The 14,145-nt window shown below is 53.4% G+C and overlaps 5 protein-coding genes across 5 annotated transcripts; 4 read left to right on the forward strand and 1 right to left on the reverse strand.

Moving 5' to 3' along the window:
• Positions 1–1,605: 1,605 nt before the first annotated feature.
• Positions 1,606–2,549, reverse strand: BZA05DRAFT_449218 (uncharacterized protein; the record flags this gene model as incomplete). The annotated part of the gene is made up of 3 exons (XM_051487334.1): positions 1,606–1,869; positions 1,939–2,337; positions 2,403–2,549. 3 exons carry the CDS (start codon positions 2,547–2,549, stop codon positions 1,606–1,608), a joined length of 810 nt encoding a protein of 269 aa, XP_051334996.1.
• A 2,222-nt stretch (positions 2,550–4,771) lies between these two features.
• BZA05DRAFT_412406 (uncharacterized protein) lies at positions 4,772–5,513 on the forward strand. The gene is made up of 2 exons (XM_051485095.1): positions 4,772–5,017; positions 5,100–5,513. Exons 1-2 carry the CDS (start codon positions 4,852–4,854, stop codon positions 5,225–5,227), a joined length of 294 nt encoding a protein of 97 aa, XP_051334997.1. The 5' UTR covers positions 4,772–4,851; the 3' UTR covers positions 5,228–5,513.
• Positions 5,514–6,565: 1,052 nt separating this feature from the next.
• On the forward strand, positions 6,566–7,341 carry BZA05DRAFT_439562 (uncharacterized protein). The gene is made up of 2 exons (XM_051486541.1): positions 6,566–6,796; positions 6,881–7,341. Exons 1-2 carry the CDS (start codon positions 6,703–6,705, stop codon positions 7,159–7,161), a joined length of 375 nt encoding a protein of 124 aa, XP_051334998.1. The 5' UTR covers positions 6,566–6,702; the 3' UTR covers positions 7,162–7,341.
• Positions 7,342–8,397: 1,056 nt separating this feature from the next.
• On the forward strand, positions 8,398–9,418 carry BZA05DRAFT_463992 (uncharacterized protein; the record flags this gene model as incomplete). Its single annotated transcript, XM_051487721.1, has 3 exons — positions 8,398–8,470; positions 8,526–8,616; positions 8,668–9,418. The coding sequence occupies 3 exons, from the start codon at positions 8,398–8,400 to the stop codon at positions 9,329–9,331; spliced, it is 828 nt and encodes a 275-aa protein (XP_051334999.1). The 3' UTR covers positions 9,332–9,418.
• Positions 9,419–11,996: 2,578 nt separating this feature from the next.
• On the forward strand, positions 11,997–12,416 carry BZA05DRAFT_316897 (phenylalanyl-tRNA synthetase; the record flags this gene model as incomplete). Its single annotated transcript, XM_051480393.1, has 1 exon — positions 11,997–12,416. A coding segment is annotated over one exon (420 nt), but the record flags the coding sequence as incomplete, so codon positions are not given.
• Between the last annotated feature and the right edge of the window lie 1,729 nt (positions 12,417–14,145).

Here is a 14,145-nt window from a genome sequence, read left to right on the forward strand (position 1 = left end):
ATGTATGTATTTGGCTATAGCTACAAATGCCCTTTTAATGCCGCGGAAAATACATAATATTAGATTTTGTCCGTAAGAGCAGGAAGCAGTCTGTTTCTGACATTATCGTGAATTGCATTTTGAAAAGAAAAAGAATGTTCTGAAGTAAAAGAATTGCAAGAAGTGCAGAAAAAAACGAAGTACAATGCGGGAAATATGTGGTACAAATGCAACCATCAGTGACCAAAATGCAAGTGAATTCCCAGTAGCATTCCAAAAAGCATTTCTCTGTGCAAAAGGGCCCTCTCGAGTACGATGGAGAGCAATCTGGGTGAATACAACTGGCTGTCCATTCTTCCAGTTGTTGGCGCCTGCAGCATCGATTCAAATAAAGAAGTCACAAAGCTGGTTCGATGCAGCATGATTGGGCATCTCCATTTTGACATTTCGAGGGTCTAGATAGTAGCCAGCCCAGTGAAGTGGTTTCAGTTGTCATTCCTGCCGTTCGATGAGATACTGAAGTATAAAGGCTGCAGGGACTCAGGTGCTCAGGCTACGTGTTGTTGAAGATGTGTACAGATGGCACCCCAACATGGAATGACATGGCCAACATGGCTAATCTCTGCCTCCAAAGCGTTCTGTCCCTCACAAATAAGTTGTAGAATATCGAGGGACTGCGACAAGTTGTTCCAAAACAGACGGCTGTGTACCAGTTGTACGATATCGTTTGGGGGACCGCTACGGTTATCAAAAACATAGCTCTGTAGCGGTTGCTGTGATCCCAAGACTGACGAAGCCGAGTTGTGTTGTGATCCCCATCGTGTGATGACTGAAGCAAGAAGCGAAAGATGTTTGCTGTAATGATGTAGTTGATGGCCTCGAAGAATCGCAGACTGAAGATATGCACCGCGGAAGTAAGACACAGTCTTTCTCACTCCCTGACTGACGATCTGAAACCAGAGAATCTTCACAACCACGTCTTTGATTAAGAGTTGCAGACCATGTGAATCACATGGAACACATAGTATCCGAATATCTGAAAACGGCTGTTCGAAATCCTCTCCAAGTAGCCTCCATACAGAGAACATCGTAGAGCAGGTATCAGTGGCAACAGAATTGATCCGGTGGTAGTCTCCGCCGGTAATAACTCTCGACGGCGCTAGGATCCAATTGGTGTAATTGCGTGCAATAAGGTTACAACTGCCAACATCTTCTACCCTGTGAAAAAAGGGCGTATGGCTGGTATTGGCACTCATGCTAATGAGACGGTGCTTTGTAATGTCGGTGCTTTCGTGTGTGATGGTGTACATGCCTCATCCGTATTGCTTTTCTCCCACGCCGCCGCGAGTTCGTCTGTACTCAGCGTGAAGAAATGTTCTGGCCAACGTAGTTCTGCCGGTAGGTACGTATGAGCGGTTGAGGTCTTCGAGAAACTGCTTCACGTAATAGTTGTTGAGGAGGTTGAACGGTAGGTTGGCGGTGAACATGACTAGTGCTAATGCCTGGTCGATTTCCTTCTTCTCGGCCGAAGATAGGACTTTGATGAGTGTAATCGCGTCTTCATATTATCGGGTTGCCATCCACACCACCGCTTGAACGTCTTTAACGTGACGATCTGAAAAGACTTCAAAACCTTGCCCAATTGGGCTTAATAATCCGAACGTCCGGCCCCCATCCCCTCACAGCCCAGACGCTTCCACACGTCCGTCCGGAGACGAAATATGTGTAGATCTTCTCTAGTGATAAGATCAACGTTTGGAGCTCCATTCGTTTGAATGTCGCCTCTCTCTGGCCGCTCATCTGGGGGAGGGCCATCAGTGCCTTCAGCTCCGACAACCTCTGGCGCGCATTCGCAAGCACGACCGGCACGGCATCCCGTAATTGTGGAACCTAAGGGGCCCCCACCACCTCAGGCTCCTGGAGCCATCTGCTGCAGTCGTCTCTCCATGTCCGGCTAACTCCTCTGAGCTTTGGCCGAAACCGGGGAATCCGCTTGCGCTGAACGGCCGCCACGGTGGGTTGAATGTTCCCTCCGTTAGTCACCTCGCTCATGTCCGCTTCGCTGACCACCAGCGCATCGGCAACGACAGAACGAGGTGACGTCGAGAGGGTAACACCAAGCCGTTTCCGTGGCGGCTCGTCCTCGTCCTCCCGGCGCTTGCGCTTTGGCACGCCGTTGGTAGCAGTAATTCGGGTTGGGCCGGATGCAAGTGAAGGGCGCATAGAGGACGAACCTCCGTCAGGCAACTCGATACCTTTCGGTTCCAAGACCGCCGGCTTCACTCTTCTTGCCTGGCCCAATCCGGGCTGTACACAATCAGCGCGCGAGCCTGACACCTCACTTTGGAGGAGCTGGAGCTGCAACCATAATTAGTAAATCAGTCGGACTTCTCATGCCAAAAGGTTTTCAGTACTCCACCCACCCCTTCAATCACATCTTGGCTTTGGGTCTCAAGCCCCTGTTTATAATCTTCATCGATTATTTGCTCAGCGAGCTCAAGGCCACGGCGCTTGCGCGAGATAAGCTCTGCGACCATGTTGGGAGCGTCAACCGGCTCCCCGTTGGGCATGAACGCGATTGACGCCAGTATGGCGCTAAGAGATCGACGCTCAGCGCTCGGAGGGACGGATTGCTCTGTAAGAATGCGACGATATCAGCTCAACTCTTTTGCTAATTCTCTGATACTGCAGGCTGTGCGTCTCCGATGGATGGAAAACGTACGTGTGGAGATGTGGACGGTCTTGGTTTTCTTCAATACCTGGTTTACCAGGGCATTGTCTGCGGTGGCGTGGCCTGCCTTTCGTTTCGTCGTGAGATTTGTTTGGTTGATTTGGTTGGATCCGGTTGTTTCACGGATGTTGCAGTATGCTGAGTTTCGAAGATGGCAAAGTCTTGAAGGTTGGCTGTTTGCAATGTCGTGATGTGTAGAGGAGTAAAAGGAACACGGTGGAATATATAAGAGTGTGGTTGAGCTAGTGCAGCAAACATGGACAATCATGTGACGCAGCTCTAGCGACGTGAGCTCAACATTCCCGATTGACGTTCGCACAGCTCTTCTGTGTAGAATCCAGCTAGCGCTCAGCCTGAGTGGATTAACCACAAACATACTGGTAAAGTTTGATGTCATTTGCCTGGATTTGCAGCAAACAGCACATGCTCACTGAAGCATACTGGATACTTGACCGGATCTAGCAGAAATATGCAGGCTCCATTACACCTGCTTGATCACAGATACTAATACGTATTTCGGCAGCATTAAAAGAGCATTTGTACATAAGCTACAGCTAAATAATAGATGACAAATTTCGATGACGCCGCCAATTACTGATAATGTGCGCTTGTTTAGTAAGGCGAAAAGGTACTGTTTCCCGCCTTCCATTTTGACTCCATCAGGTGGTAACAGTAGCTCAGCTAAAGATACAGATCACTGCACGCGTTAGCATGCTACCATGTGAGGTCATTCAGAAACAACAGTATCTGTAGGTTTGCCGGGCCTGCCACAACCACTTCGCTGTGTATGAAAGCACGGCAATGACCAGCTGAGAGAAAACAAATTCACAGCAAAACCTATCGGCTTGAATACCGATGTGCGGGTTTACATAATAGAGATACCCCAACGGTTCATCAACGCTGCGGTCAAACACCACTGGTTGTTTGGCTTTACAAAAGAACGAAGCTCACCACCTTCATCCAACAGTTAACATCATCCAAAAAAAGAGCAATGTGAACTAGTAGGCCGTGTAAACATCTCCATGCTCTTCATCATCCGCGCCGCATTCGTACATGATACTGTCACTCGCCTTTTTACCGGTATGCATCTGTTGCAGTGAACACGGCGGCAGCGTTCTTGCCACCGTTCACGAGCGGCCCAATCTTCACCGCCAGAAGAATGCATGTCCGCATACATCAGCGTCTGGTGTGAGCAGGTATACGAGAGCGAACTACTGCTTGGCATTTCGATGGTGCTAGGTACTGCTGCTTTCCTTGGAATGTAGGTACTATATACCTATTGTCTTGGGCAAAACCATTGGCCGCCCAATAACTTTCATGCTTCCAAACTGCCTCCCCGGGTCATCTTGGGCTATCTAAGGCTCGACCTGGTTGGAGTACTGGACAGACTGTCCATTCCAGAAGAATGCTGTAGTTAAACTCGTTATCATTCCTATAATCACCTCCGTGCGGTCCGGGTGGCGACCCAGCGCTGAGCCTGCCCCTGACGGCCTGGCGGAGGCGCGCACGAAAACCGACGTCGTCCGTGTAGACTGCCGGTAGTTATCCTAGCCGCACATCATTTGGCGGGGATAATGATTGACTGTACTCTACTCTACCTTGCTCGCGCTACGCACTTTTCCGAGATCTAGAGTATCTAACCTTGCTTCTCGGAGATCTGCAGCTCACGGTCCTAGATATCGGGCCCAACCGCTCCGCGCTTTCGGCTTACGCGAAAACTGCGCGCTGTGGGTCTCCTACTACAAGGTATCCAGCCGATCGGGTTGGCGATGCCCATCCGGACGCCTTCTCCGAACACACGGAGGTAGGTTACCGTCGGCCCTGCCATAGACTGTCAGTGGCCGGGGTTCAGATCCTCCGGAGCTACTCGTGGGTAACCACCATGCGAGCTCCCCGATTGCGGAGAGCGGGTTATCATCGGGGGATCGGTTGGTTGGGGGTGTCTACGTAGGAGGCGGGCAGAGTGTGGGACGAGAGCAAGAGCTTGGCGAAGAGGTTCCTCTCGACACGGAGAGCGTGGATATAAATGTTCTCAAACGCCGCTTTCAGAGCGTATTCCACATCCACCAGCTCGCACATTACTCCTACCAGATCTTGATACTCCTTTGCACAACTCCTCAATATTCTACACAGCCGTCAACATGCAGCTGTCGCTCTTCTCCACCATCACCCTGTGGCTTGCGGTCACCGCCATTGCCGCCCCTATCACCGAGCATGGCAAAACTACGCAGCTATGTAAGTTCGTGTGCGATGAAGCCGCTGCCAGTACCAACTCGGCCACCGAGGATGGCGAAACTACGCAGCTATGTACGCTACCCCACTGAACCGCACTTCCTTCATCTTCGCCGGTATGTTGAGTAGAAGGAATATTCACTGACCCAAGCTAAAGCCACGGCCGGCAACGGAGAAAGCCTGTCCCACGAGTCAGCGTGCACTATAGGCGATGAGGAAATCATGCACGGGAACGCCGACCACGAATTCAAAACAATGTGCGAAGAACAAGGCGGAAAGCTGTGACAGGAGTGCTTCCTCAACGGCGACGAGTTCGTTCCCTTAGCCACAGATTTGATCCCCGACGAGTGCGCGTGGACTTGCTACAGGGAGGGTGGGACGCTGCAGGACGTCGTGCCCAGTGCTCCGGCCGTCGGGAAGCGCCAGATCCGCTTTGGCGACCCAGAGTGTTTGCTTTTGGCGTGTTTCGGACAGTAGCAGAGGAGGTGTGGATCTGTGGCAGTTTTGTGTGTTTAGTTTGTACAATATCAATGTACTTTGTTTGAACTTTGTACAGAATAGCTGAATGGGAATAATGTGGATTCGAATGCGTTTGCCCAGACTAATCAATGGATGCCCGGCTCGTGTTGTTCTCCGATGGTCTATTCCGAACTACGGGCAAGAATTAGTATGTCAAACCTTTGCCGCCGCACCCTTAGTTGACCAAAGTTTTTCAACAGAGTCCGCGATCAGGTGAGTTCCATACCGCGTAGCTCAGCGATAGTCTCCGTCATCACGGCAGTGGGATTTGTTCCTGCAGCTGTGCGACATAGCTGTGGTGATACTTCGCGTTATAATGCTCGGAGGTTTGAGGAAAATGGGTTAAACACAGACAAAAAACCACCGGCACGACTGCATTGCGTAGGTAGATACTCTAAGACACTCCTTCCCACAGCACACCGTCCCCGAACTGTAGCGCGAGCACCCGGTTTCAGTCGAAGTCGCGAATTTACCTTGCCATCATCGATATCGTCATCGGCTGGTAAACGCGGTTTACCCATTGAGCACTGCTCGAACACTGCTCCGTGTACGTCTAGTGTAATAGTTAGTCCCCGGAATCTCTATCGATCGGGATAACTTACAGTTCCCTGATCGCGCTGTCTCTCCGGCGAGATCCCACTAGTCATCGCATCTCCGAAATCTTCAGCCCACGCCAGTATCCCTGCATTGATTAGTGTACCATAGTCGTGTTAGTGTTCCGAAGCTATCCCATCTCCCACGTGCCACCGCGGGGGCCAACCTCGCAGTCCATCAGCGCACACGCAAGGAGCAACAAGCGATATCTGTCATGTGCTTCCGCTGTGCGGATTCCCAAGTTGATTGAGGCGGTCGGCGGCGCCGCTCCGCTCCGGACGCCTCCTCCGAGAAACACCATGTCGGCGCCGGTGCCGGCAACCCTTGCAATCGGCTTGCCGGGGTTCGGATTCTCCGAGGCTTATCGTAATATCCGGCCCCAGAAGGAGGACTGGTCCAGGTCTAGGTGATCGGCTTGTCGTCGAGTAGAGGTGATTTTGGCCAAGTATCTAGGTGGGAAGCAAACAACATGCAGGGAGAGGGTGAAGAGCTCGGTGAAGAAGCGACTCAGGCCGCGAAGGGGGTGGACATATAAGATAATCTTTCGCGCCGACTGCAGAAAATATTCCCCATCCAACATCTCGCACACTCCACTCCTACAACGATCCCAATACTCCTCCTCGATACTTACATACACCTCCATCAAGATGCAATTCTCACTCTACTCCCTCGCCGCCATCTTCTTTGCGGTCAATGCAATTGCCGCGCCGCTCGCCGACCACGCTGAATCAATGCAGCCAGGTAAGTCACTCCCCGTCTTCTCCGCCACCGTCCCTTTCACCATCGGTGGCTGCGGGAAGAAGCAATTACTAATTCGTGACCCAGCCGTCGACAAGCGACAAGCAACGGACCGTGTCCGGGTAGTCTGCGATTTGGGCCATAACTCGAGGGGGGAGAACCTGCCGGCGACCCAGCGTTACAAAAAGTACTGCGAGGACCGGGGCGGAAGACTGCGCCAGGAGTGCTTCCACGACGGCGTAAACATCGAGCGCGATCTGATGCCCGAGTTCAATAGATTCCCTGAGCTCCACGTCGAAGACTGCCGGAGACATGGCGGCGAGTTGCGCGACGTCGCGCTCAGTGGCCCGGCTGTTGCGAAAAGGTAGGTGGACGAGGCGGAAGGAAAGGTGGAAGAAGGGAAGGGCTGGGCGGAGGAGAAGATTAATGTATGAATGGTCGAGAGCTGAATAGCTGGGGAATGTTTCTTTCCGAAGTGGTCGTACATATTTCACTTTGTTCAATACCTACTTACTTTGTAATTGTTTGCGGAAATGGATTTGGATGGCAATGTGAATTCGAGTCCTTTCGTCTTGGTGTCTCGCTTCCACCGGTTCCGGACAGACGATTACTTGGTCCGTGTCCGTCTACGACACGGTCTGATACTGTAAGTCGGAGGCGGGTCTCGGGTAGCAAGCTACAATGTATGTAGTGGGTGACGGAGAGGTTCCACCCAGGTGAGACCGACCGTGATGTTGGAGGAGACGTCATCTCTGTCATGTACTCGGCTATTATTTATCTCATGATTCCACTAGTATTACTGCCGGACGGATTGCTTCCTCTCCTCAGTATGTATCGAAGGTCATGGGGAGGTTCAGGTTGGCGAAACCGCCGAATATATCGTAGGTATCGTTGGTGGTACATACCTGGACTAGTAGTTAAGAAGAAGCAGAGACTGCCGGTGACCAACACGCGCCTTCCAGCAGTGCTGCGTCACGATCCTCAGGAACTGAGTGGCAGCTAGGTTGTGAGCTCCTGGAGACATGTCTCAGGATTCAGCTCATCCCGTCCCTGTACTCTCTGGATCGGCAAGACCATCCCATCACAGCGCATCCTTCCGCACGCACGAAAGCAGCGCCAGCGCCGTCCCCGTCTTTTCTTATATTTGAGCCTCCATACATCCGTGGTGCGGCGGCGATCATGTATTATCCGAGCGGTTTACCGGTCCCGCTCCGGACGCCCGCCTCCGAAACCGTGCCGGGGTTCGGGTCCTCCGAAGCTAGCCAGATAACTGAACATTGCGTCCGAGCGCCTACGGGACGGCTGGGCTCGATCTGGGAGCACGTTAATCGTTGGGGTCGGTTGTGTGAATGTAGCTAAGTCACTCGGTGTGCGTAGGAAGCAGGATGAAGACCGTGGGAAAGCGGAGTGGTCGGTGAAGAGACGGCTCTGGTCGCCAACGGGCTGGAGATGTCGGTATATAAGACGTCCTCTCCCGCTCCCTTCAGTGTATTCCTCATCCAGCCACTCGCACACGCTTCTCTCCACGGTCTCCAGGCTCCTGCAGGATCTCAATACTCGATTCTCTCGCACCCTTCGGTCCACAACACAACACATCAGTCAAGATGCAGACCTCATTCTCCACCCTCATCACGCTGTGCCTCGCCGCCAGCGCCATCGCCGCCCCAGCGCACCTCTGTAAGCTTCCCTCCAGTGCAACCAGTCATTACCCCAAGCTAACTCCCTCCCCCAGTCACGAAGCGCCAATCCGTACCTGCAGCATTCTGCGACCTCGCGCCCGGCATCAGCATACCCGGGCCTGCGACACGGGAGTTCCAGCAGGGGTGCACATCACGCGGGGGCATGCTTCGCTAGGAGTGCTTCAGCGGCGACAGATTTGTCCCCTTACCCTTCCCAACGAATGTGCCACAACCTCCGCACGATGTGCGAGAGTCGGTCTGTCGCAATGCCGGCGGCGAGCTGCGGGATGTCCTCGGCCCCGCCGTGGAGAAGCGGCAATCCGAAGGGCTTCCTGCATTCTGCACATTCGGGACGCCGATCGACACGGCCGGGCCTGTGACGCGGCAGTTCCAGCAAGATTGCACCTCGCGCGGGGGCACACTGCGCCAGGAGTGTTTCCGGGACGGCGGACGCGTGTTCTTTGCCAACCCGTTTGGGCGACAGCTCCCGCGTAAGCAGCGAGAGGAGGAATGCCGCAACAACGGCGGCGAGATGCGGGATGTCCTAGGCCCCGCCGTGGCGAAGCGGCAAATCGAAGAGCCTATTGCAATCTACAGAACCTCGTCGGGAATCGACTCGCACGGGCCTGTGACGCGGGAGTTCGAACAGGTGTGCGAGGAGCGCGGGGGCATGCTTCGCTGGGAGTGCTTCGCCGACGGCAAAGTCGTGTACTTTGGCTCCCCGTTTGGGCCACACCTCCCGGACAACCTGCGAGATGAGCAATGCCGCAACAGCGGCGGCGAGATGCGGGATGTCCTCGACTCCGCCGTGGAGAAGCGACAAGACGATGATATGACGGATGAGGGGGAGGACAGTTAGGAGGAGGATGCGTAGGCGGTGGAGCTGGCTTGGGTTCATGAATTGTACACACATGTTTTTTCTCTTTCGTTTCAATGAATATCCAAGTACTTTGCAACTGTTTGGCAGAGCGAAGTCGGATTGTAATCGATGGTGCGAAGTAATTCTTTCGGCTTAGTGATGTCCGAACGCCTGCCGCTCGATCCGTATCCTCCACCCGCCTCCAAGCCAATCTGATACTGCGAAAATGCAGCGCGTCATGCTGGTCTATAGTATCAGCGCAGCGACGAAGAGGATCCAACGACGGGTTGCACCAGCTCATTCCGCATACCTCAACCACGCGCATGTACCGCCTCTAAATACCACTACCTTTCCCATGTTACAGTAGCAGTTGCGACATTTGAATCAGGGTCATTGGGGGCCGTCGAGGTTGAGATCTACGATGCCGGGATCAATGCTGTCTAACTGGGGTTCGCCGTCGCTGTCCACGTCTTCAGGATTCTCTTCGCTTCAATCTCCCTCACTCCCATCCACCACTACCACCACCACAATCTCCACCTCTTCAAACGCCTGGGATTTCGATCCGGGACTGATGCACTCGACTACCGGCATAGTTCCGATGCAGGAAATCATCTACCGGTACTTCTGCTCTGCCCGGCATCAGAGTCGTCGGCGGCGAGAAATGCCAGTCCAAAACCGAGCGCCCACTCACGGCGAATCCTTCGGCATCGGCGAAGCGATCGAGGTCCGTACGGTACCGTATGTAGACTACTAGTCATGGCCGTTGTCCACCGTTGTAACTTGTCCACCGTTGTCCACTCTCCACCATCATCTCTACTTTACATCTTAACCATCTTCCAAATACCACTCTCGAATTCGGATCGTATTTTAATAATTGAATCACAATATTTCTGTGCTGCCTTACAAGACGTTCTCTTTCCTTGCCTTGAATTCTCCTCCGCGGCACATGGTGAAGTGTGACTTTTGCGAACAACTGTAGGTACCATAGCAGTCACCGTCGCCGTCTCCGACCCACTGTGCTTCCAAACATCTTCGAGAAGAAGAAGCCTGCAAAGCGCGGGTTGATCTCTGCCTCGCTCCTGCTGTTGGTTTTATCGACAGAGCGCTACGACGCGCTGTCGCTGGTATCATTGTCGGCCTGAGAGCGCTTGATGTGCTCATGTCTGTGGCTCGTGAACCAACTTCCTTCCACCGCCCATCGTATCTCACCCGTGAACACTGAATAGGTGCTTACGTTGCGGTAACTGAAAGCAAGTATCTAGATTTGATTTAACTAAGAATGAGCCTTCGGCCACGCTTAGAAGAGATGAATGGGCGGCTTCCTTCTGAAGTTCTCTGCTTGACAAAAAGTCCACTAGTCCCTGAGTCCGGTCTGTTGCGATGCGCATTGCCCTGAACCTCAAGCATTCGCAGACGCTTCAGAGTGGCGGAAACGTCCAGAGCAAAAATGTGAATGGAGGGGGGCTAATGTTGCGGCCTATCTTCTGCTATACAGGTTATCTGCCAGCCCTCCGCGGTAGCAGTGGCAGTGAGGAAGAACGCATGCGTTCTCTGCAGGCGTGGCTCCAAAGATGAGGACGAGAAATCCTTGAGCCACTCCGTGAGGGCCTCAAGTTCTTTCTCAGAAAATCATGTTAAGCTCTGTCGTGCTAGGGATAGAGCATTGCAATTATTGCTCTTCAACGAGAAATTTCTAGTAAGCGCGGTGGGGGGGGGGGTTTGCTTCCGAATTTGCGTTACGATTGACGAGTTCGATTGATCTGACATGGCCCACATATGCAGCTGCCACCCGGGCCCTAACCTAAAAAAAAGCAGCGCCGAGCAGCGAGCAGCGAGCAGCAGCAGCAGCAGCAGCAGCGAGCAGCAAAGCAGGCGGGCAGATGATGCGGGAAAAGTAGAATGGGACGTTACGGTTGGCAAATAACTCATGTTTTACGGATGGCTTCGGGATGGCGAGAAACCATGGCAACACATCTCGGTCGACTTTGTCACTGGCCTACCGCCCTCGAAGGAGTTTGACGGTCCTCCCATACCGATTATGGGCAAACCACGACCGGCGAAGAACCCACAGCCAATCGGCATTGACAGATCTAACATCCAATTACGTGTCCAGATGAAACACTATTGAAGCAGACCAACCAGCAACCATCCACAATAGACCTCGCCTTCGCCTCGCCACCCATTGAACACGAAGCCAACAACTGGGCCATTGACGATGATGCTGCCACCGGATGGGATCATGCTACCATCAGATTCCAGCTAGTATCCAACAGCACCCACCTTCCCCAACCATCAGCCCCTCCACGGCACAACTGGAACACAGCCAGTTGGGACCTCTTCAGCGAACACCTCCGAACCAGAGTTGCCGAGACGTACCAAACCTGGTGCCTCCTGCACCAGAACCCCTCACACCAAAACCTGGACAGCTCAGCAGAGTTCCTGCGAGACCTCATCATCGAAGCTGTACAAAATCAGTGCCCCCAATCAACATCTACCCCCAGTCGAAGCGATGGTGGAACCCAGCCCTCCTTGCATCGGTGAAGCACAGGCCTGGGAATAGTCTTTGTCGGGCCCGGAATATCAAGGACTGCAGGAGGTATTGTAGGTAGTAGCCGAGCCTGGGCGAGGATTGAACCTACCCCCCCACATCGCCTCGTGCATCAATCGCAACCTCCACCTGTCGCTCACACACTCGATCTCCATCACCCGTGCCCTCGTAGAACGGCAATTCCAGCCGCCAAACTACAAGCCGTTCAACAACCTCTCCCCGGTCGTGTCAGTGCAGCAGAATTTCGATTCCCTCGGGTTCCCCTCCGACTACCCGGGCCACAGCAGGACGGATACGTACTACATCAACCGTGAGACGGTGCTGCGCACACATACGTCCGCGCACCAGGCGGCCAGCTTTTCTGCGGGCGAAGAGGGGTTTACCATCAGCGCGGATGTGTACCGGCGTGATGCAATCGACCGAACCCATTACCCCGTGTTCCACCAGATGGAGGGAGCGCGGATGTGGTCGCGCAAGGACGGGGACGTGGCAAAGATGGTCAGGGAGGATATCGAGCGGCTACCGAAGCATAATCTAAAAGTGGACGATAGCGGGCCGGTTTTCTATGCGGGAAACCCGCTACAATCTGAGCATAGCACAGAGGAGGCTGTTGGTGGAGGCCTAGGAAGCTACTTCAGTCTGTCGCGGCAACCGTCGAGTGGAAGTCGTCCGCTGTGTACGGACTTCGGACGTTTCCCGAGTGAGCGCTTGTGGAGCAGACTTTTTGCCATGAATGTTCAAAAGACCCACAGCCGAACGCTCAGGGGAAGACTGCAGTACCTCTTCAAGTGGAGGGATCTCCGGCACCGGTCAACGCACAATGCTAACATAACAATTCACCAAAGGAAACCGACAGTATTGAAGTCCTCAACGACATCCGCTACTACGACTCGACAGCGAAATGTAACAAGAGAGAGGGAGCATGCACGTGGCAAACAGTGATGTGATAGTACCCCGCGTTCTGAAGCCAACATCAGACGAGATCTAGACTCGTTTTCTCTCCTCCTTCTCTGGCAGCTGCTGTACCGTCGACGGGAGGACGGCCAAATCTCCACCTACTCACGGAGAATACGGTGACCCGGATCCAGAGCTGAGCTTTGAGCTCAATTCAGAGGAAACTTAATGTCAGACGACGCACACGCCGAGCTCCCCACGACACGGTACGGGACTACTGCTGTTGGCTTTTCCGCACCCAGACTCCCCGGATCCCCTCCCGCTCAGAGCCATCTCTACACCAGCAGCCGCACTCCACACCGCCCCCCTCCCTGTCATCCCCAAGTCCACACACATGCGCGAGCCCGCTCAGTGGAGATGGAACAATGCAACCAAGAAGCTTCATATCGTGATCAGCCTGGTTTTTGAGTCATTGCCAAAGCAATAACACAGACTCATTCCAGACTGACACCCACCGATATCCAGCACGTCGAACACGCCAGTCTCGTCGATCCCCTTCTCCTTCAACGCGCGCCGCAACCGCTCCGGGGGTTCCATAACGGGCTCGTCAGTGAGCACCCAAGTTCCCTGTCACACACACACACTATCAACAACCATCAGCAACCAAAAAGTCTACATTGGCGGGTATATATCATCTACCCTTTTCACACACAAGCCCCCCGGGCCCCCCCATGATGTGTTATGCATCCGCTCATCCGGATGGCCCGTTTTTTCTCGTGAGTCGGAAAAGTCGGCGTCAGTGACGGGATATGCCTCTTCGCGCGTTGTCGGGATCAACCCCTTGCAAACGAAAAGCTGGTGCCCGGCTGGTATTTCGTGTGTGAACTGTGCGGACAATGTGTGTGATAATATTTTCCTTTGTAAAATTAGTTGGTAGGCAACGGCGCAGGGACGGGCTTTGGCGGTAGAGATTTTCTTCTACCTCCGTCGAACTGGTAGGAAAACTCGGGTTTGTGGACAGTAGAAATGCGACAGCTACTAATGGTGCTGGCTGGCGGGTTCATGAGTCCTCCGCTCAATCCCTTGTACCAAAAAAACCCCAGTGGCCCTGTTGGCTATGTCGCCGCTCGGCGCGTGAAGTCATCGGTTCGACTTCCGGGGTTTTCAAACTACCCACACCTGGGTGATGACGGTTTTTTAATTTTATTTTTCCGGTTTTGTAAGAGTGATGCATGCGGAATCACTCGGTCAAAGAGTGGCAGTCCAAGTTGCGATTCTCACTCGATACGCCACATCACTAAGCCACATCTTCACGCCTTCGAAGAAGCTGCACATTGGTCATCTTGATATTGCTTGTACGTTCCTAGAATCC

This window comes from Tricharina praecox, assembly GCF_024521635.1.
Source record: "Tricharina praecox strain CBS 144465 chromosome Unknown BZA05scaffold_41, whole genome shotgun sequence".
Classification (NCBI taxonomy): Eukaryota; Fungi; Ascomycota; class Pezizomycetes; order Pezizales; family Pyronemataceae; genus Tricharina; species Tricharina praecox.